The sequence below is a fragment of the Protopterus annectens genome, chromosome 12.part0 (assembly GCF_019279795.1).
Source record: "Protopterus annectens isolate FY-2018-M chromosome 12.part0, PAN1.0, whole genome shotgun sequence".
NCBI classification, from domain to species: Eukaryota; Metazoa; Chordata; order Ceratodontiformes; family Protopteridae; genus Protopterus; species Protopterus annectens.
In genome coordinates, this window is record NC_056746.1 from 361,733,068 (window position 1) to 361,757,342 (window position 24,275).

Consider the following 24,275-nt stretch of genomic DNA (forward strand, 5'->3'; position numbering starts at 1 on the left):
TACTACAGATAGTATTGTGTAAAATCTTACCATAATGGTAGATGTCCTTCTCTTCATCCATCTGGACGTCACCTTTATGCCTATGTTGAGCGAGAAGCATATGTGTGATGCAGTGTACCTTAAAGCAACCCAAAGGCTTTGCTTTGGTACACTGGCCAGATGTCAGGCCGCTCTTGGCAGGGGATCCCCAAAGTTACGAATACTGCAACAGTGAAATGGAAGGACATCTGGCTTTGGCTGACTTCATCAAGGTCTGGAGTTCTTTGCTTAGTTTAGCAAGAGCGTTTTTGGCATCTTGAAAGTTATATTTATTTTAGAGTGCAATGAGTTTTGTTTTTCTTTTATTATAGAGCTTGTTTATACCTGGGTTTTACCATAAGGGTTTATTTTTTAATCAGGTCTTAAATTCAGAATACCTCCAGCACAGGTGACAACTGCCTTTGTGTCTGTAGGGCATGCACAAGGTGAGTTGTTTGACATGAAATTGCATGCTGACTCTGTTAAGCACCTATGTACTGTGTACTCACATTTAACATTCTGTCCTTCTGTCACCCAGAGACATCAGGACAGTGAGACATGCATCCTGCACCAACAACTATGTATGCACGTGTTAACATCCTATGCAAAATTGTGACATGTAGTTGTCTGTCTGATGCAGAACTGGTGATAGTGGAGGGTCACACACATACTAGCTTACACAAAGCCAAGTTCCCTTCATGCTCTCGCACATTCCACCAAGAGAGGATCCAGCAGTACAAGTCTGCAAGTGCCTGAGTTCAGCACACCTGTAGAAGCTAATGATAGTGGCATTCTGTACATGGCAGAATAACAGGACACAATGGCACTGACAGCAAAACTAACAGTAAAGGGAACATTCCTCTTCCCCACAGGTGAGAGGACTGCAGAGGTCTAGAATGGCCCTCTCTCTTTCACCAGTGTTAGGTGAAAGACAGAATCAGCAACAGCATATATGAGGGCTGCACAACCTCAAATTCCATTCCAGATAGGTATACTGGTGTATGCTGGTGATATGATGTTGGGGTTACCCAAAGCATCAAACAGCGAATGTTCAAAGCTGTGGTTTAGGCACAGATGAATGCTACTTGGATTACAGATGTGCTTATTGTGATGTGCTGCTTTCGTAAAAACATGCACAGCCTATGTAAATACCTCCAACCACTACCGAGAATGACAGCAGTTATCAGAGGGTCACTCTGGCTTCTTGCACATGGCAGGCATAGTTGAGCTGGGGACAGCTGCATGCTGTTTGAGTGCATTGCCGCTTTTCACACACTGTTGGCTCCACTGTTGCCTCAGCCCCTGGCAATGGACACTCGTGGTCATGGATGATGCTATTCTGGCTACACCACTGTCTCCACACCTGACTGTGGCAGATCAAGTAGATGTTGCTCTTGTGGCTCTACCCTCACCTCCACCCATTGCCCCGGAAGGACCCTTGAAGATAGACATCACCCTTTGGCTCTACACTGCCTCCATCCATGGTCATGGAACGTCCTGTGGATGTGCAGAATGTTTGTCCAGCTCCACTATGTGTTCACTCCAAACATCACAATCATGTTCCCTGAGTTCCACAGTGGCTCAATCACTGGTAGATGACCCTGAATGAAAAACAGCTCTGGTTAAGACAGCCATACTGACAGCCATCCAACTCCATAACCACACAGTAAGGGACACAGCCATAATCCCATACATGGAGTCTACAAGCTATGGTCTCCCCTGAAGCACATACTTCCTTACTTGCCTCTACAGAGACAGCTACAACACCTGGCCAGCACTCTACTCCTGAAGTTTCGCTTCATCACCTGTGGATATGATCACTGAAATCCCACAACACCCTAGTCATGTAAGGTCTTACCACAGGTTAGAGTGTGACAGGGGTAGGGGACATAAAAGACCACTCCACCTATTCTAGTGTTGTTGACTTCTACCTGTGCAAACAGTGATGAATGTAGCCTGCCCATCCCCTGGCTAACGTGGTTTAGGTAATATCTGGTGCACAGAGTGGTCAGTCCATGCACTGTACTGCACAACCTGGGGGTGTAAATGCACACATCACTTTTGTTATGTATTAATCCTGTTTCAGTCAATAGTTCTGAACCAGATGGCCCTGCTTTGATTGTGCTGCAACATACTGCATTCACCTCTGTCTCACATGGAAACCTGACAAAGCTGTGTCCTTCATTAATTCCTGACCTGGCTCCTCCTCTGCTGCTGTCGCATCACTGACAGCCAGTGTCATGGTCTCCCCTTATTGTAACGGTTTCCATAGTACCATGCTGTGCACTGTGGTGCACATCACAAACAGCTTGTTGCGCACTTTGGAATTGTACTACAGTGCACTACCAGATGTATCAAGGCAAAGTACAGTTTTGTACCTACCATAAATGTAGATGTCCGATAGATATGCAACTGCAGTCATAACATATGGGTTGTCCTGCCTCAGGCAGCCCTCGGTCGGCCGGATTCCAAAGTCTGGGTCCGGCGTCAGCTGGTGTCGCCTCCTCTCCGACGTCAGAGCGGCTGGAGTATAAAGGCATCGGCCGACGCCATCTTCTTCAGTGTTTCTTGCCCCAGATGCCAGGTGCCCTCCTAGGAAGGCTAAATTTGGTGAATGGATAAACAATTCCAGACATGCACAACAGTAATAAACAGATACACCATAGGAGATACCCCCAGCTAATAGGAAGGGGTAGTGGACCCATAAAGAAGGTTGTAGAGGGGTAGGAGGGTGGGAAAATCCGACTGCAGTTGCATATCTATCGGACATCTACATTTATGGTAGGTACAAAACTGTACTATGTCCTTCAAGAATGCAACTGCAGTCACAACATATGGGTTGAATACCATAGCCAAGCTGGGGGTGGATGGAACTAAGAAAGGGATGGTGTAGCTAAAATGCCCTGCAGGACTGCCGAAGCAAAGCCTGCTCGGGATCTGGAGTAGAAGGGCAGGTTGTAGTGCTTGGTAAATGTATGCACGGAGCTCCATGTAGCAGCCTCTAGAATGTCCTTTGTAGCCACTCCTCTTAGGAAAGCTGTGGATGTGGCTATAGCTCTGGTGGAATGTGGCCTAATATTGGCTGGCACACCTTTTCCATGGAAAGAATAGCAGAATCTGATGCAGTGTCCAATCCATTTTGAAATTGTTTGTTTGGAGATTGCTTTTCCTTGTATTCCAGCAGCATAGGCTACAAACAGTTGGTCAGACTTTCTGGTGGCCTTAGTTCTGTCCAAGTAGTAACGTAGTTGCCTGTGTATGTCGAAAGTATGCAGCAGTTTTTCCCCCTGTTTTGCGGATTGGGGAAGAAAGTAGGCAGGTGAATAGCCTGATTTAGAGATACCCTGGAAATTACTTTTGGCATGAATGTAGGATTGGTTCTTAGAGAAACTCTGTCCTGATAAAAAATGAGGAAGGGAGGTACTGCCATGAGTGCCTGTATCTCCGACACTCTTCTTGCAGATGTGACTGCCAATAGAAAAACCGTTTTCCCTGATAGAAATTGCATTTCTGAAGTTGCTGCTGGCTCAAAAGGAGGAAGAGTTAATTTTTCCAAAATGAAATTGAGGTCCCATGCAGGTACTGGCTGTTTTCTGGGAGGTTTGATATTCTTTATCCCTCTTAGGAACTGTCTTAGCAAAGGATGTGAAAACACTGGTGGATCACAATTGTATTTTGCTGAGATTGCTGAGGCGTGAATCTTTATAGAAGAATATGAGAGTCCAGTATGAAACATTTCTGCCAAGTATTCCAATATCTGAGGTATACTCAGTAATGTTGTATCCTGACCCCTGTTGGCATTCCAGATGCTGAATCTCTTCCACTTGGCTGAATAGGTTTTTCTGGTGGAAGGTCTGCGTGCTTCCAGTAAGATCTCTTGAACTTTTTTGGAAAGAGAGATAGCGGAAGGAGTCATGGTAACCTCCAGGCTGTCAGATGCAATGTTTTCAGGTTTTGATGGACAGTCCTGTAATTGTGTTGTGTTAGAAGCAGGGGCCATAGGGGCAGAGGCCACGGTTTGGTCTGTGTTATGCTCAACAGCAATGGGTACCAGTGTTGCCTTGGCCAGTCTGGAGCTATCAGAATGCCTGTTGGTTGTTCTGCTTTGATCTTCAGTATCACCTTGGTCAGCAGAGGTAGAGGAGGGAATGCATAAATTTTTAGGGAATTCCAGCTGAAGGAGAGAGCATCCGTTTTCCAGGCTAGAGGATGGTGGGTCCTTGTGCAGAACATTTCCAGGTGATGATTCATGTGAGAAGCAAAGAGATCTACATCCGGTCTTCCCCATGTCTCTGTTATTTGTGAGAAAATGTGAGGATGCAGCATCCATTCGTGTGGATCCAAGAAATTTCTGCTCAGCTTGTCCGCCAGTACATTATCCTTGCCTGGCACAAACTGGGATTGCAAATGTATCTTCAGACTCAGGGATTTTTCCCAGAGAATCATTGTTAGTCTGCAGAGGGGATAAGAATGAGTGCCTCCCTGCTTGTTTATATACCACATGACAGTGGTGTTGTCTGTCCTTATTAGCAAATGTCCTTGTTGTAGTGATTTTTCGAAAGTCTCAATTGCATGTATCACTGCCAACATCTCTTTTTGGTTTATGTGCAGATGTCTTTCCCTTGGAGTCCATAGACCTTGAATGCATCTGCCCTCCATGTGCGCCCCCCATCCATGATCTGAGGCGTCTGTTGTAATCATTTGACCTGCTTGAGGTCTGTTGAAGGACATGCCTTTGTTTAACTGACTTGCTTGAGCCCACCACAAAAATTCTTTTTGCAGACATGGAATGTGTGGGATTACGTCCTCTAGGCTTTGGCTGTGTTGGGACCATAAGCTTTTTAAGTACCATTGCAGCTTTCTCATATGAAGTCTTGCCAAAGGTATCAGAAGAATGCAAGATGCCATGAACCCCAGGGCCTGCAGGATTTTCCTTGCAGTCAGCTGGGAGAGCTTTGCTAGGCCTTTGAAGTACTCTGGTAACTGCTGTTGTTTTTCCTCTGTGAGGTAGGCCATTTGAGTTTCTGTGTCCAGTTTGGCTCCTAGGAAAATAATCTGTTGGGATGGCAGTAGTCTTGATTTCTGAATGTTGACTGTGTATCCCAAGGCCTGCAGTAGTTGAATGACATAGTCCAAGTTTGCTATTAAGGTTTGTTTGTTGTCTGCTTGTATGAGGCAGTCGTCCAGGTAGGGGTATATTTGAATCCCCTGGAGTCTGCAGTGTGCCACTACTGATGCCAGGCATTTTGTGAACACTCTGGGCGCAGTAGATAAGCCAAACGGCAATGCTGAGAATTGATAATGCTCTGTCCCTGCAAGAAATCTGAGGTATCTTCTGCAGCTTTGTCTGATTGGGACATGCAGGTATGCCTCCTTGAGGTCCAGAGTGACCAGCCAAGACCCCTTGCCCAGCATGGGAAGGAGTTGCTGCAACGTCAGCATTTTGAACTTTGGCACAATGAGAAAAGTATTTAGAGTAGACAAGTCCAGTATAGGCCTCCATTTGTTTTCTTTTCTTGGAACAAGGAACAGTCTTGAATAAAATCCCTGGCCTTGTTACTGAGGAGGAACCCTTTCTATTGCTTTTATACTTAACAGCTTTGAAACTTGAGTGAGTGCCTCTGCCCTTTGATGATGTGGCAGGTTTGGCATGCCTTGTCTTATTGGTAAAGTATGGAAGTGGAATCTGTAACCCTTGTCTATTAAATCCAGAATCCAGTTGTCCTTGGTTAAGATATGCCAGTTTTTTGAGAATAAGGATAATTTTCCGCCCAAAGGTGCTTCTCTTTGAGCCTTTGTAGGCGGTATGAAAGTCAAGTCATTGTGACTGTCCTTGTGGTGCAGCTGGGCTGCCTGCGCCACTTCTTTGATTTGGAGGTTGCCATTGGCGGCCCCTGTAGGATCCTCGGTATTGCCCTCTACCTCGGGCACGCCTGTTTTATCCCCTTTGAAACTTGTCAGAGTCTGGGAAGGACCAATTCTTTGAAGGCCAGTTTCTGCTGAACCTGGGTGGCTGAACCTGGAGGAAATCCTTGACTGTCTGTACTGATTTAGCTTTTTCCTCAATGGACTTCAACACATCTTGTGCATTAGCACCAAAAAGCTTCTGTTTTTCCAGAGGTGCATCAAGTAACTTTCCTTTAACATGGTCTGGCAATGGCTGATCTTTTAACCAAGCATGTCTATGTATCACAGCCCCAGTCATAGCTGCCCTACATGAAGCCTCCAATGCATCATAACCATACTGAAGAAAATGATTGTTAACCTGCTGAGTGTTATGTATATGATCCTGCAATGCTTTTCTATCAATAGGCTCATGAGAGGCTAGCTTTTTCTGTAAATCATCCAGTAAAAAATCCTGGTACTGAAACATATGAAAAAGGCAGTTAAGTGACCTCATGGCTAGGGTGGTAGAGGTATAAACTTTTTTACCCCATCTCTCCAGGGACCTAGCTTCCCTATCCGCTGGCAGTGGATTCTTGGCAGTGGAAGTAGCCACTCCCTTGGGGCCTTGTGAAATAGTTTCTAGATCCACAGAGTGGGCCTTAAAGAGATGTTTGTGAGTGTCAGGGACCCTATAATATCTGTCTGGCTTGACAAGAGCAGGGGGAGAGAATCAGGGTTAGCACTGGAGTCAGAGAAAACATCATCCAAAACATCCATAACTGGAGGAATAGCTAAAGGTCTGTGCTGGGGAAGCTTGAGGAAGGTACGTAGCCTTTTTCTGGAATCAGAGAATTCCTGACCCTGCCATTTAAAATGTTCCCTCAGAGTGCAGGACTTCACCAAACGAGAAATCCTCTGGAGGGGAGGTAGAGGGAATTGATTCCTCAGCATCAGAGTCCTCATAGGCCTGGAAGAATTCTTCTTGGATATCTGAATGCTCAGAATCCCAAGAGGCTTCATCTGAAGAGAGGTGGTCAGCCTGCTCAGTACTGGGCCTTTTCTCTGCAGGTGGCTGAGAACCTCTGTCTGGGTGAGGCTGAGACCCCCTGATAAGAGAAATAAGATCTGCAGCAAGAGACATGATCTGTTTATCAGAAGAAGGGGCCTGAGCAGCAGGTTTAGGATGGGCCTTGGCCTGGCTGGCGGCCTTAGCACATGCAAAGGCCTTGATGGACATGGATACAGGAGGCCTTGCAGCCCCACGCGCAGGAGTAACCTTGTCTACAGGAATGGTGTCGGGTAGATCCAGAACTTCGGTTTCTGGAGGAAAATCAACAACCGGCACCGGAGAGGTCTCCGAGACCGAAGGACGTGTTAATGCTGTGTCGTCGGCCTGGAGCGGTTGAATTACCGCTTCCGAAGGGACCGAAGCACTAGCGGAGGGTTTAGGAGTTGCATCGGTGGTGGACGCGGGCCGAGGATGTCGGTCCCGGTCCTTTCGTTTTTTGGTAGATTGAGTTGTCGGTTGATCCGACGGCATAATATACGCGAAAGATTCACCGAAAAAGTCTTCGGCAAATTCTGCCCGGCGCCTGAGAGTGCGCTTATTAAAGCAAGCACAGACAGCACAGGCTCAGACGTCGTGGTCTGGGCCCAGGCAAGGAAGGCAGTAAGAATGAAAGTCCTTATGAGGTATTTGTTTACCACAAGACAAACAATTATTAACTTTCTCAATTTGTTCTGACATCGGCTGAGGCAAGAAAAAATGTTCCCCAACGGGGTACTTAGCTTTTAGATGACTTCGGTACTGAAAACACAGGAGCTGACCGACCGGCACTTGCGAACTGCTTCTGCTTCAGGCACCGCGCGGCAAGAAAGACTGAAGAAGATGGCGTCGGCCGATGCCTTTATACTCCAGCCGCTCTGACGTTGGAGAGGAGGTGACACCAGCTGACACCGGACCCAGACTTTGGAATCCGGCTGACCGAGGGCTGCCTGAGGCAGAACAACCCATATGTTATGACTGCAGTTGCATTCTTGAAGGACATCAGAAGTGAGACTTCAGCACTGAATAAATGTCTGACAATGTTCTGTGTCTTTGTCAGTGTGGTGGTGTACACTCAATCCATCTTTGTCTGGGAGCAGAAGATGGAGGCCATCAGTCAGATGGCATCACCTATAACACACAACAGCAAACACATAAGCACCATGTTCAGTAATAGCCTCGCATCAGGCTTTGTGCCCACTGAATGGCACACAGCAACAGTTATCCCACTACACAAAGGGGGAGCCACCACTGATCCTGGGAACTATCGACCTATTAGACTGACGAGCCTGGTCTGCAAGGCCATGGAATGTATCATCATGGAACTCATAAACAAAGACATTGGTAACCTCCAAACTCTGGATCCCACCCAGTTCGGGTTTGTGAAAGGCAGATCATGCCTCATGAACCTGATTGACTTCTTTGAGGCAAGTCACCAAAGCCGTGGATAAGGGTAAGGTGGTTCACACAGCCTATCTTGACCTCGCCAAGGCTTTCGACACTATCCCCCATTCTGGAATTATAGCTAAACTCACTAAACTAGGTATAAATCCCTACGTCACAACATGGGTTGCCAAATGGCTCACTGACAGAACCTGCACTGTAAAAGTTGCAGACTCCAAATCTGACCTCAAGGCAGTGACAAGTGGAGTGCCACAGGATTCCGTCCTGGGACCTCTCTTGTTTGGTATCTACCTCTGTGAAGTACAGGCTAACACAGAAGGCCTCTGGCTGACTAAGTTTGCAGATGACTGTAAACTATGAGCCATAGTCATGTCCCCAAATGATGTGGACATCTATAGAAGGACCTCACTGAGACAGATGCCTGGTGTCAGAGCCATGGCCTCAAGCTCAATGCCAAAAAGTGCAGTGTCATCCCCTTTGGTAAAAACTCTGTACCCATGAACTACCACATAGGCAGAAATCTACTTAACTCCGAATGCGTGATAAGAGACCTTGGGACCCAGGTGGACAGTAGTCTTTCCTTTGACAGTCACATTGCCACAACAGTCAGGAAGTCCTTCTATGTGGCACACCATCATAAAAGGGTTCTCATCCAGGAAAAAAAAGAGGTCACTATTCCCCTCTACTCTTCACTCATTAGACCCATTATAGAGTACAATGCCCCTTTTGGAATGTGCCTTTCAAGACATCTGCAGCAGCTGGAAAGGCCACAGAAGTACCTCACAAAGAAAATTACTGGCCTCAAACAAATGCCCTACACTGACCGCCTCAAAAAACTCCAGCTTTACTCTGTAGCATATCGCCTACTCCGAGGTGATCTCTGCCTTGCCTAACATATAAAGCTATGTCAAAGCTGTTGGACATGCTACACCTAAAGAAATCCCAATCCCTCCGAGCTACATGCTCTAGGGACCTAAACCTTGTCACCACAATAAACAGGACACACTGGAGGGATAGATTCCTGTCCCAGAGGCTTCCTATACTCTGGTACAAGCTACCCATCTATGTCAAGCAAAGTACTTCATTAGCACTCTTCAAGAAAAATCTTGATGAGTGGATGGGAAATAGGAAATACACCCCGGGGATCACTTCTGTGTCTCTGCTGGACAGTGGCACAGGAAAATAACTTTCTTGGGTGGCATAAGCTATGGTACCTTGCTGGCTAGGCTTACGTAGGCCCTTGGGCCGATAGCCTAGTACCTACCTATGAACCTATAAGCAGTCTGCTACCTATATTCATGTCACTGGTTTACAATTTCGAGCATTGGCATTGTCTGCACCTTCCAATTACATGACACCATGGAAAGAACCACCTTGCTTGAAATGCTGGTGTAGGCTGCATGTGTACCAGATGTGGAAATCATGGGAATTACCTGAATGATGCACAGACACATTTTATGTAATATCCTATGGGTTGCATACCACCTGATCATTGAGGAAGTGGAAAACCTTGCAGATGACATACCAGAATGGACCAGGTGGACCTTAAAGGTAATGTAGGTACACTCAGTGGCTCCAAAGACCTCAAAGAAATGGGTTATGTCATAAAATGCCTGGATGGTAGTAATTCTTCTGTCACTGGAAACAATATCTGCTCCTCCACATGCATGAGCCTGACATATAGGAACTGGTGCAAAATTTGTAAGACTTAAGGCCTGCAAAACCCCTAGCACATCCCCAGCTGAAAGCTACAGGGTCCTAGTAGCGAGAATGGTTAAAGTTATATAATCCTTCATGTCTACTAGGGTAGGCATTCCTTGCATTCCGCTTGGTCCTATGTGAGGACGGCACCGGTCAGACAGCTCCTACACGATATCTCTGTCTACATGGTAGTTATCAGCTATGCCTTGATTGTAAAGGTGGAGTTATGGCAGATGGTGGTGGCACACAGCAATGTGGACACTGGCCTTCAGAAAAATACTGGTGTGGCTCACTGTGTGCTCTTTTATACGTTTTTGAATCATGCTGCTATGTCTGGTGTCATCATCATCTACATACACAACAGGTCTCATTAACATGCTGACCTATCATTTGCAAGCAATGCATGCTGCGCTATTTTTCTTGGTAGTAAGATCAAACCAAACATGTTTAGGAATTGACCCCTTCATGCATACTGCCACTCGTGCTATTTTGCTTAATGCAGTGTGGTAACTATTTGTGAACACCCTCTACATTTTTAACATCACGCTGTATATCACTTTTAATAATAAATAATAACAATTTGAAAACAAAATCCTTAATGATCACGACCCTGACATCATTGTTAGTCTTCATTTGAATTTTATTATTTTGTGAAGTACTTTACTCTGCTGCAAAGAAATAATAAAAAGCCGTGTTTTTTGGGAACTAAAACTAGCTGACTCAGATCCAATTTCTTTATTTACTGTAGTGCGGCAAATGTATTAAGGACATACTTTCAATATAGAACTAATATTTAAGAAGCTTGGATAAGCCAATCAGTAATTGAAGTTATTCTAATTAGAGATTTTAAATGGTAGAATAAATAAGTTCCTGTTCATTAATGTATGAAAAACAGTAATTATCCCCGTATAATCCATCTATATTTTTATATCTTCCCTGTTTTCTTAGTTTCATAGTATAGTACTAGGCTATCTGCCCTGGAGCATTTGTAAGCCTAGCCATAGTGATGTGGCTTTTGCCACCCCATGAAATGGTACAAAAATGTACAGAATAAATCTAGAATACTGTGCCTCTGTCTAGTAGTGACACAGTGAAGGTCCCCTTATATAATAGAATTAGTTTACTGTGCCCCTGTCTAGCAGTGACACAGATGTGACCCCTGGGGTAAACTTACGATCTCCCATCCACTCATCAAGATTTCTCTTGAAGAGAGTCAGTGAGGGGCTCTGCCTAATATGAACTGGGATCCTGTTCCAAAGCATGGGAAGCCTCTGGGTTATGAATCTATCCCTCCAGCATGTCCTATTCATACTTGTGCCGAGGTTTAAGTCTTTAGCTCTCGTGGTCCTGATGGATTAGGATTTTTTGAGGTGGAGCATGTCCATCAGATCCTGATTGGACATGGCCTTGTACGTCAGGCAGAGATCACCTCTGAGCAGGCGGTATGCAACTGAATAGAGCTGAAGTTTCTTTAGTCTGGCAGAATAAGACATATGTTGGAGACCCTTGATCCTTTTGGTGAGGTACTTTTGTGGTCTCTCCAGCTGTTGCAAATGCCGGGTGAGGTACATACCAAATGGGGCATTGTACTCAATCATGGGTCTAATGAGGGAGGAATATAGGGGTACAATGACATCCTTGGATCTGGATGTGAATCCCTTCATGATGAGGTGTGCAAGGTAGAATGTTTTTCTAACCACTTTGGCAATGTGGGTATCAAATGAGAGGTCGTTGTCTACTTGGGTCCCTAGGTCTCTGATTACTTTTTCTGTACTCAGTGGGTTGCTGTCTATGTGATAATTTGTGGGTACTTTGTTTTTTCCAAAAGGGATGACTATACATTTTTTGGCATTTAGTTTAAGGCCGCGGCTACGGCACCAGTTGTCCGTTTCAGTGAGGCCTTTTTGTAGGATGTGTGTGTCTGCTGGTGTATCGACTATGGTGTCTAGTTTGCAGTCATCTGCGAACTTTGTCAGCCACAGCCCTCCCATGTTTGCTTTAACATCTGAGAAATAAATGCTGAACAAGAGGGGTCCCAGGACAGATCCCTGTGGGACACCACTTGTGACTGGCTTTGAGTCTGACATTGATCCAGCGATATTAACTTTATGGGTTCTGTCCTTTAGCCAGTTTGCAACCCATCTAGTGACATAAGGGTTTACTTTTAAGCTGTTTAGCTTATCTATGATGCCTGAGTGGGGTATTGTGTCGAAGGCCTTAGTCAAGTCCAGGTATGCTGTATGGACTAATTTGCCCTCATCAATGGCTCTAGTGACTGTTTCAAAAAAGTCAACCAGGTTTAAAAGGCAGGATCTGCCCTTTACAAAGCCGAACTGGGTGGGGTCAAGTGTCTGTAGGTCCCCTATGTCTCTGTTTATGAGTTCCATAATGATTCTTTCCATAGCTTTGCAGACCAGGCTAGTTAAGCTTATGGGGCGGTAGTTTCCAGGGTCTGTAGAGGCACCCCCCTTGTGGAGTGGGACCACTGTTGCTGTACGCCAGTGTTCAGGTACATATCCCGAAGTAAGGCTAAGGTTAAATAGCATTTTTATGTGTTGGTTTAGCTCCTCTTGGAGTTCACGTAACATGCACCCCGGGATACCGTCAGGTCCCATTGATGCTGTGTTTTTTTCCTTTGTTTAGGGCGGTTCTCACTTGGACATCTGAGATGACAGGGAGATTACATTCAGCTGGGATAAGTATTTCTTCTTTTGGGGGTGAAGGAGGGGAGAAATTTGCACTGAACCTGTCAGCCAGAATGTTAGCAATATCTGTGGGTTCAGTGTATTTTTTGTTGTTGTGAACCAACTCTGAGCATATCTGAGGGTTTCCGCCCAGGTTTCTAACATAGCTGAAGAAGGCTTTGTGGTTATCTTTAGTGTCCTTAGCGATTTTTCTCTCAAAGTTTGCCTTGGATGTTTTTATGAGAGAATGTAGTTTTCTGCTAATGTTGATCAGAGATGTCTTCCCTTCATGGGATTTCGCTCTGACGTGCAGTAGCTTCCTTCTTTTGTTTTACAATTTGTTTATGGCTGAGGTCCACCAGACAGGATGCTTACATTTGGTGGAGAGGGACTTGGATTTGTTTGGGATTGCATGATCCATGCATTCTTGGAGATGTCCATAGAAAGCATTTGTGAAGGATTCGGCATTGTGGGATGTGGTATCCACTGGCACAGTGGGTTTAAAGGATACCATCTCAGTCTTAAGAAGAGTGAAGTCTGCTTTTGAGAAGTTTTTCACTGTGGTCTTTTGTGCTGGGGGTGGAGGTGGGATATGTATATCCAGGGTGATTAGTTTGTGGTCAGATCTCACTAGTGAGGGGTATACTTCCGGTGTGGAGCATTTTGTCCCCATGTTTGTGATGGGGGTGGAGGTGGGATATGTATATCCAGGGTGATTAGTTTGTGGTCAGATCTCACTAGTGAGGGGTATACTTCCGGTGTGGAGCATTTTGTCCCCATGTTTGTGATGATCAGGTCTTGTATATTATCTCCCCTAGTGGGAGAGGTGACTAGTTGTTCCAGTGCATTTGAATTTATGAATTCCAGGAACCTTTGTGCTAGGGTATTAGGGCTAGAATAATGTACCCAATCTATGTTTGGGTAGTTGAAGTCTCCCAGTATGATGGTATTTTGTGATACATTCATATCCTCCAATGTCTTCAGGAAGGCTGAGTAGGGTTCTTGAGATTGGGAGGGCGGTCTGTAACATGCTACCAGTTGTATAGCAGTTTTGCCTATGGTTAGTTGCACCTGTATGGTCTCTGATGCTTCATGTGTTGCTACTAACCTGGAGGTGTGGGTGTCCTTTATGAATATGGACACTTCCCCACCCTTTGTGGATCGGCCCGGGTTTTGGGGCCGAAAAGCATGATACGAGGTATAGCCTGGTAGCACTGGGGTGCTCTCAGGAGCCTTGAACCAAGTTTCAGTTACTGCACAGACGTCGATGTTCTCCATGCTGAGGAGTGCATCAAGTGCCTGCATCTTGAGATTTAGACTTCTGGCGTTGAGCAGCATTACCCTTAGTTTTTTTCCATATTTGTTTTCTAAGGAGGTGGGTTTGTCTTTTGAGCCTTGCCTAAAAAAGGCACTATGGGGGTGGCAAGAGCCTTAGCCAATATCCGGAAGCCCAGTGGTGACAGGTGTAAGCCATCCCTTGCGAAGCAGCGTGGCTTGTCCAACATATCATCCCAGGCAGACAGACATTGGATCCCGTTAGAATGACACCAGTACTTGAGCCAATTGTTAAAGCTGATCATCTTGTCTTTGTATTGTGGTATCATTCTTGGTGAGGGCAAGATGCTGCTCAGGGTCAGGTTCATACCAGCCTGGGCTACATAATTGGAGAGCTCCTCTATGGCTCTTTTCATGTAGTCCAGGGAGGTACGTCTCAGGTCATTCACACCAGCATGGACAATGACGGAGTCATATTTGTACTTGCTTTGGAGTGACCTGAGTGCGTGTGTTATGTGGCGGATCCTAGCTCCCAATAGACAGCTCACAGTCACCTTCTCCTTGTTCAGCCTGGTCAGTGGGACATCAGTGTGTCTGACTATGGAGTCACCTATTACTAGTGTATCAGGCAAGGTGTTTAGCCTTAAGGGCTGCGATTGGTCGACACACTGATTTATTGAAGTATGTGTTGCATGTGTTTTCTTTTGAGGTGGTGGATTTTTGGATATCTGCTTTGGGAGCCTCTGTTGTTTTGGTAAGTTTTTTATTAGAGCCTCCGGGTATGTCTGTGTTTTTATGTGTTTGGTTTGCAGTTGTGGTAGGTCTATGTGGGACTGGGATTGTTGTGTGTCTGGTTGCCATCTCCTCCTGTCTGGTCATGCCAGCCCTGAGTTGAGAGAGTTCAGCCTCCAGTTTGGCTATATAGTTGCATCTCTCACATATATTTGTGTTTGTTGGGAGGAGGAGAGGGTTGTCTGTGTACATGAGACAACTGTAGCATTGTCTCAAGATACCCAGATTGACCAGCTGAACTGGAGACGACGCCAGTAATCTACCACTCGACATGCTAGAACAGTATAAGGGAGTGGTATACCTTTAAGGGAAGTGGATATTCACAGGGGTGGTAAGTAGATGTATTGTTTTACTTAGTACGAGAGTGCTTATTTAGTAGAGAAGTATTGAGAACAATTGCTAGGCTTATAATACAGTGAGTAGTCTGGTTATACTAAGAGTAGAGCTTCCTTAAGGGAAAAGTTGAAGAGCAGACTTGGCGGAGCCAGAAAAAGTTTAACCTTGTTTAACCGGCGCTGCGCTATGCGCACGTCCTCGCAAAGCCGTGCAAACGCGGATTTTAAACAGTGAACTAAAGAGCTAGAAATGGTCCCAAACAACCAATTACTACAGCTTCTTGTCCTGAGGTCACTTCCCCCAAGGACAGGTAGGCTGCTCAAGGCTCCCCACTCCCACTGGTGAGCAAAGAAACTTCCTTCTATCCAAGTAAGGTAATGGACAACACAGGAACTACACCACAGCCCAGAATACAGCAATGCCTGTAAACCGGTCTAAACTAGTCGAGGAAGGCGGGAAAACAAGGATTATTTTTTTGTTTTTTTGGTAGAAACACACAGAAAATGCAGAAACAGTGATAAATTAGTTACACAGACTAGCACACTTTAGTGGGCAGCCTCCACAGTTAAATTAAACAAACAAGCAAACTTTCGATCAAATTTGACTAAAATGTAACTTTAAGTGCAGATTTTAAAATAATGCAGCTATCAGTTAAAAAACAGTTCAGGCTAGTTCAAGGTAAGCTACAGAAGCTATTTGAAGTGAAAAAAAAAGCAAAGATACTTAAATCCAGAAGGTAGTCGCTTTTCTGAGTTTTCTTCACCTTAGAACCCAAATAAACCGAAATAAAGTCTGCTGTTTGATGCTAATTTTTTGGGGGGAATTCCAAACTCCGCAATGGCCATCATGAGTTCCCTCGGTCACCCTACTGACCCATTCAAGCCTCCCAGGGACAAAATACACTGGCCCACTAACCTGAGAGAAGAGTCCGATGTTGAGAGTGGTGTTTCATCTGCTGCAGAGCTGGTGCCTTTTCATTTATAAAGGTAAGTCAGATGTTAAGAGTGGCGCTGTTATCTGCTGCACAGCTGGGGCCTTTTCATTTATAAAGGTAAGTCAGATGTTGAGAGTGGTGCTGTCATTTGCTGCGGAGCTGGGACTTTTTAATTTATAAAGGTAAGTTAGCCCCAACTATGGCAACCTCTCTAATGGATTGTCATGAGCACTGCACGTGTTTCCACCTGTGTGACCTCTGCAAGCATGCAGTAAATAAAGAAATGCAAGTGGTGTCATCTGAGTCCAACCCATGGACCAATCCATGGTCTTAACCTCCCTCCACCCTCTCCAAGATGAGTGAGATGACAACTGCCACTCCGCTTCTACCTCTCCTGCACCAGCTTCTCTCAGGAATGAAAGTGGAAAAAAAAACTTATGAAAAAGTTTTAGGATTCACATTTACCATCCTGCTTGAATACAGCTAAAACTTTCAGTAACTGCAGCAGTTTCAAGTTATTATTGTTTGCAATAGACTGCATAATTGTTTCAGTTTGTAATGTCTATCCCTTAGAGTGCTCCATAAAAATATATTACTTTTTACCTTGTATGGTATGCTCTTGGTGTGTGCAACCTTTTTTTCTAACAGGAAATTATTTTAGCTATTTTTCAGTTTTTGTTTGAGGATATCAACTTTGCACAACAGCAGAGTAGAGTTATTAGGCTGTACTGTAAACATTTTTCTATGGCTTTATATTTAAGGGTTGTAGAGTCTATAAAGCGTGCAAATTCTTTGCTCATTTTTAGACATTGTGGGATTTCTTCCAATGGTGAACATGTGGAAGACTTTTTAAAATGTTTTATCTACTTACTAAAAAAGTCATTTTCACTAATGAATGTTCAGTAAAGTAACTGTACTTTGAGTGTGTACTGAAGATTTCTTTTCAGTTTTATGGCATTTAGAACAATATCTTTCCAGCTCTTCAGATTCACTGCTGACAGCAGTTCATCCAATAGAAAAATAAAAATTAATTCCCAATCCTTAACATTTATTCTAATATTTCGGATAATGAGCAGGCACTTTTACTATAGGTAGGATTCACAGTGAAGTGATGCATGCTTGCACAACACTAATGTTCAACAAGACTGCTGTGCAAAGTGTCACATGGTTAATCAGATATTGATTAGGTATTGAAAAGTGTCAGCAGTCCAAGCAAAGGACTGTATAATTAAAGAAAAGCAAAGTGCTAATGTGAGAAGCAGTGCTACTGTAAGGCAGACATATGTAACAACAAAGGCAGGCCAGCAAGCTTGAGGAAATGCATGCAATAAACCACACAACTGCATCTCATGCTTATATGACACAAGAATAGCAGCATAGCTGTCAACAGATACACCACTGTGGGAGTGCACAGCAAAGTACCAACCGTATTCATCACATCAATAGAGAGGGAAATGGAGAGACAGGAAAGGGGAGAAAAGCAAGCAGAAGAAAACACATAAGATTAACCATAAGATAAGAAAGGTGGGAGAAAGGAAGTAAGATTCTTTTTTTTTCAGATAAACAGCTCATTTTTGTAATATGCAGAAAATAAAGGTGTAGGGAAAGGTAATATGGGATGGTTGCAGATGGGACAGAGGGACAAGGATAGGCAGCAGGCGTAGCAAACATAAAACACAAATTCAGACAGAGGGGCATATACACATAAAAAGCTGGCAGGAAAGTGGATGGGTAGAGATATACAGAGGATGGGCATGTGGTAATGAGGAGTGTTGGACACAGAACAAGGAATAGGAAATGACATAACAAAATACCTGGGTAGCCAATATTATGGGCCTGATGCCTTTGTGGCTTGACAGGTGAAGCCTTCTGGTCATGTGACTCTATAAGCCACACTAGAAGATACTCCACATTCCTAAGGTGGGTGTCCTGCTGCCATCTCACATCAATAACCACCAGTCTTTAGACTCTGCAACGGATACTGACAGAGCAGGGTAAAATCCTCCAGACAATGTTCAGAAGAGAAACCTTTACCCACCCACCCCACCTGAGAAGCAGCCACAGAGGACATCAATGACTCCTCCGGGTCTCCTACAGCAAGAGAACAACTGTTCCCCTACTGAAAGGTAGTCCTAGCAGGCACTATCAATTCAGCACCAGAGATATCAGCTATCACAGGTTCACATGAGTGTGGCCTCACCTCCTTTTTTTCCCACAACTGGATCTGCAAAAGGAAAACACAATGAAAAAAATGATTACACAGGTATGTCCCTCCTGACATGTCTGGGCAACAAAAGAATCCATGCACTAGTATGAACTCCTACACCACTATATTCTGCAGTTGTGCATGTGCTGCATTATTTCCTGTATGGTCTGGGGGTTGCACATGTGGGATATCTATCAAGGCTCTAGTGCACATCTGGCATTGCCTGCAAAACAAAACAAACAGCACCTTATATGTGGCCTACTCCAATTTTGTACTGTAGCTGTGTACACATCTACAACGTGTGTGCACCTATTAACCAGAAGATCTTGTGGGAAATCCCCTTGAAGTATCCTTTATATAGGACAAACATGTGCCAAATGTGTGAAACTCATGGGAATTGCCAGGTGGTACACTGATACATATAGACGAAAATTACAGATAATTCTCTGGGCATAACTGTCCAGTTCACAGTTCAGGAAGTGGAAGCCCTTCCTGTTGATATATTGCAACTTTGCTGGGCCAGATGGTACCTTGGCAGCAATGTGTATACCATCTGTAGCTCTTCAGGCCTCAGGGAAATGAGTCATGGCTAGCTCCTCAGGCCTCAGGGAAATGAGTCATGGCTAAAATGGCTGGATCTCTCCTCTGCAGTCCTAGGAAACAAGACATGCTCCTTCATATGTTGCACCATTAATGTGGAGGAATGGCTCCACGAGTTCAATATCTGTGATAGCCTTAAGACATCCCTAGTAAGTCCCTGAAAAGTCCCTGTGGCTAAAATGATTAGAGCTGCACACACTTTAGCATTCACATGTATGAACATACCAAGCACCCCTCTCAATTCCACGTGTGGGTAACACAGTTTAACCTAGGCCCCTTGTACTGTCATTATTCCACACGAAAATGGTCCATAAACTTCTAGTCTATGTGCTAGTGATAAGTCTGCCACAGTCTGTGTACCTCCTCCTCCACTGACATGGATGGTCATGACATGCAATATTGCTCTGACAGTGGCTAATAACACATGCTACTGAACTACTGCTGCTATTAATCCTAGCAACACTTCCCTCATTTACATCACATTTCTTGGTATAAAAAATTGGTATGGGCCATGGCACAGTGTGCCAGTTTTATACATTTCTGAATCAGTCTTGTATATATCATGGTCTTTATTTGCATGGGGTTCCTCATTTCCATGTCATTAAGCACTCATTAGCATATATTGCACACCTTGATATTTTGCAACCTAAAAGACAGTGCGGTGTCTCAGAATTCCCCACACCCTGCACATTGCAACTACCCTTGCTAATTTTACACAGCACAATGAGCTAAACATCTATGAACACCAGCCTTCATACTACCACATAGCTAAAGGGTGTAGCGACAAGTCTGTTTCCACACATCTTTAACTAGTATCCCACAACTCTGATGTTTGGGTCACGGTGATGGTATTTTTTATCTGTTGTGCTGCCTCCCATGCAATTACACATAAGAAGAGAAAAACATAATTAATATCACTAAAGATATTACTAGTTGCTACTACAGTTATATACCTGATGTTTAACAATAAGCAGTACAAGCAAACAAACAAAAAAAAAAACAGGAAAGCTGCAGATAAAAAAGGGGAAGGGTCTAAGAACACTGTCTCACAGTTAACTTCCCAATCCCAGATGACCTAAGTAACCATTCACTAACCTATATTATCAGACATAAAACCAACCAAACTTTCCCATTCTCATACAGAACACTACGCACCAAAAAGCAATTTAACCCAGAACTTTTACAGGCTGAACTCAAACAATGTAATTGGTCACCATTAAAATCTCTCCCCAATCAATGAAGCAGTAGGGTACTTTAATTCTAAGTTCCTAACCATCCTAGAACATCATGCCCCCTTACGCTCTGTTAGAAACAAATCTAAACCAGCCCCCTGGCTCACAAACATAACTAGGCAAAAAATCCTAATTAGAAACAAATTCTGGGCAAAATGGCGTTCCACTAAAAATCCTTCAGATCACCAAATCTTTAAACAACATAGAAACAACACAAAACAAGCCATCCTGTTAGACAAAAAGAACTTCTACCTACAGCACTCCCACCATAAGGAACCACAAAAGCTTTGGACTAGCATTAACAAACTCCTATACCCAGGTCAGTTAATCACTCCCAACCCACTTGGCTCCAACCATAACAATCCCTCCCAAACTGCTAATGCCTTCAATTCTTTCTTCACAAATGCTACCCAAAAACTTGCTAGCCATTTATCTCCTGATACATCAAATTTGCCTACTTCTACCACTATCCCACCCCCACCATTTCATATACAACCAGTACCTACTTCCTTCATTTGCTCCCTTCTCCAAAAACTTAAACCTACCACCCCTTCAGCAGACCAACTCCCTGCAGAATTTCTACAAAAAGGAGCTAAAGCCATTGCTTACCCCATTTCCATACTCATCAACAGAACCATATATGAGGGGACTATCCCATCCATCTGGAAAATTTCCCATATTATCCCACTACACAAAGGAGGTCACTCCAATGACTACTATAACTTTCGTCCTATTGCTTTGTTATCCCCTCTTGCAAAAATTATGGAAAAATGCATCCATAAGCAACTTCTAAACCACCTTCTCCATAACAACCTCCTTGCCAACTGCCAACACGGTTTTAGACCTTTTCACAGCACTACCACTGCCCTACTATCCTTCACAGACAGCATCAACAAAAACCGTAACAATAATATTTTTTCCTCTGCTGTCTTTATTGATTTATCTAAAGCCTTTGATATGGTTAATCACCAACTCCTAATACACATTCTGAAATCACTTTCACTTAATTCCCTAGCTATAAATTGGTTCAAATCTTACCTTGAAAACCGTCAACAGGCTGTACTCTGGCAAAACAAACTCTCTAGTAACCTTCCTATTACCCTCGGTGTTCCACAGGGCTCCATTTTAGGCCCACTTCTATTTTCCATCTATATTAATGACCTTCAATCAGCAATCCCACATACCACCTGCATTCAATATGCAGATGACTCTACTATTATCTGTACAGCCACAGCCACCTCTCAAACTGAACTTAAATCTCTTACCCAACAAGCTTTCAACACTGTAGAACAATGGTTCTCAAACCGATGCCTCCTGCTTAACCCAAAAAAAACTAAATTGCTACTCTTCACACCGACCCGAAACTCCACCCCTATTCACCTTACACTCACATCTATTGATGGAACTGTTATTACCCCCGACACATCTACTACAATTGACAACAACCTAAACTTTGATAGTCATATAAACAGCACAATAAAATCAGTTAACAAAAAACTAGGATCCCTTTATAGAATCAAGCCCTTTCTTACACCAGTAGCTAGGACCACTATAGCCAGAACCCACTTAATCTCAACTCTACTTTATGCTTCCCCTATATATACTAACCTTTCAAAAAATAACCTCAACAAACTGGCAACATCCTATAATAACATTGCTAGATTTGCAACAGGCTCTCCCTTCAGAACTCATCACTGTTTAAACCTAAAACAACTGGACTGGCTAGAATTTCTTAACCATATTCAATTTCTCCAGCTTACCATTGTCCATAAGTCCCTGCACCAACCCCACAACACTCCAATACTCTCTACCATCATTACACCTTACAAAAACCTCAAGAACTTAAACTCCTCAAACAAACTCCTGATCAACACTTCTAGATCCAATAACTCATCAGGTGACTCCCTATACTCTAACTCTGTACGCAAGCTATGGAATTTATTACCTACTGAACTTACAACTCAAACTTCTCTTTCACTCTTTAAAAAGAAACTAAAGCTATTTCTTAAGACACACTGGCAATGCACCTGTACTAACCCTGACTAACTTCCGTCATCTAAACTAATAACCTCTCTGAAACTTCTAATACTACCCTACTGATACAAAATACCATAACATTGCTAATCAAATGTATGTATATACTGCATATCCCCACTGTCTATTGCATTTGAGAGACAGTGAGAGAGAGAAGAAAAAAAAAAAAAAAAAAAAATATATATATATATATATATATATATATATATATATATATATATATATATATTGTTTTTTTAACATTTGTATCTTCTAATTTGTCCCGTTATCACCTTTTGTATTTTTAATTGGATGTATTATGACTTTGATATGTCTATTTTATGTCTTTTCCTGGAGCTTTTCTCCCCGGGCCTCTACTGAAAATGGACATGTATCCAGCTAGACTAGCCCCGTTAACAAATGTAAAATAAAATAAAAAATAAATAAATAACTTCTCTGCTACCTGACCACAGTAAGCAAGCCAAAGTAATGTACTAAGTGAAGGTAAGGGAAAAGTCAGAAGTCTTGGGGCAGGAAATAATATCAAAAGAAGATAGTAAATAATTATACACTACAGTCAGCACAGACAGTGAGGCTTTACTTAATGGAACAGTAGATAATGCAGCATCATACAGTAAAGTAAATATGGCTTCATAACATCCCTCTACACATTGTCCACAATCACCACAGATAATAATCTATTCCCTCACCCATCCACCCCATGCTTGGACTCATAAGCTTGGCAGCCATCTTAAATGGTACAATGAAATTTTAAACAAAACTGTAGACACACCTCTCAAATCTTAGACTGAGAAATCTGGAGAAAGCCATATAAAATAGGGGACAAAGGCCCAAAAATAGGGACAATTTTTAAATATTGCTCTTACAAACTTAGAAAGTTGACAGAATATAAAATCCATGCTAATATGAAACCTGTTAAAGGATATGACTTCAATCCTCAGTGATTTGTCAATGATTTGCCAGAAAACCACATTTTTTGGAGAAACAGAGCAAAAATATGAGGTGAAAATCTGGACAACTGAGAGGTATATGATTGTAGACAAAATTCTAATGCAATTACTCTTCTAAAGTATCCAGATGTTTTCTCCTTTCTTCCACTCTGTGACAATACGTAGGTACAACATACTAAATAATTTCCCCAGTTACTCAGGGTAACTGCTGGTAGTACATACCTTGCCAAGAAGTGCTTTGGCCAAGCTGATGCAAGGCTGATTGTAAAATCCACTCTCAAGCCTGGATGAATCTTCCTTCTTCCCAGTGAAGTACTTGCTACTTACAACAGAGACCTTTTTTTTCTCCAAACAGTTTTCAGTAGGAAGGCCATCGTCTAATGCCTGACTTGCAGCTTTAACCTCAGTTACAAACTTTCGCTTTCTAGGAGCCATTTAAAATCTGTGAGAAACAGACATTGAAAATTTATCCTGTGTGAATATTAAGTTTTAATGTCTTTGCAACTAAAACGTAAGAAAGACATAAGTTGTAAAAATTTCTCTACATATATCCTGTACAATCTTCTCTTCATCAGGCTGGTGTGCTTTCAGCCCAGCATAAATCAGAGAAATTAATCTGAACTACTAAAATACTTTGGGAAATATTTCAGACTTTCTTTAACTAAAAAGAATCATCAGGTCTTCAACAGCATGTCAGACATGGTATAAAGCATTCTAACTACAACATATGGGAAATAGAAATATCAAATGAAAATGAGCAGGCTCTGCTTTGCTGAACCTAAAAAGGAAGATCTAAAATGCTGAGATATGCTTCAAACATTCTAGTAATCTCCAAGTATGTATGTACAGAAATACAAATGTAACTGTTAAGAAAATGAATTACAGGAAAATAAAAGTTAATCTCTAATTTTCAAAAAAAAAACCAAAAAAACTCTAGTGTCTGTATACACTGTACACAGCACTATCTTTTCCTTGCACGTATATATCTATAAACACATACACACAGACACACCCACACACAAATATATATATATGTGTGTGTGTGTACTACACATTAGCGAAAATACCCGTCGAATGCCTAAATATTGAACATATATGGTCAAAAACAAGTCAACACCGCACTGTCTATGTGCTGAGAAACAGCCTCTGCACATGCAACTTCCACACTAAAAACACAA

At 43.1% G+C, this 24,275-nt stretch overlaps 1 protein-coding gene across 3 annotated transcripts in view; it reads right to left on the reverse strand.

Annotated features, from left to right (window-relative positions):
• MPG (N-methylpurine DNA glycosylase) overlaps nt 1-24,275 on the reverse strand; it is a 712,437-nt gene that overhangs the window by 273,822 nt on the left and 414,340 nt on the right. For 2 of the 3 annotated variants that reach the window (XM_044089444.1, XM_044089446.1), the window contains exon 2: nt 23,320-23,539. In XM_044089444.1, coding sequence (XP_043945379.1) covers nt 23,320-23,532 — 213 coding nt within the window. In that variant the 5' untranslated portion in view covers nt 23,533-23,539. Of the gene's footprint in view, nt 1-23,319; nt 23,541-24,054; nt 24,059-24,275 lie in introns of all 3 variants that reach the window. The other variant, XM_044089445.1, reaches the window with a different exon arrangement.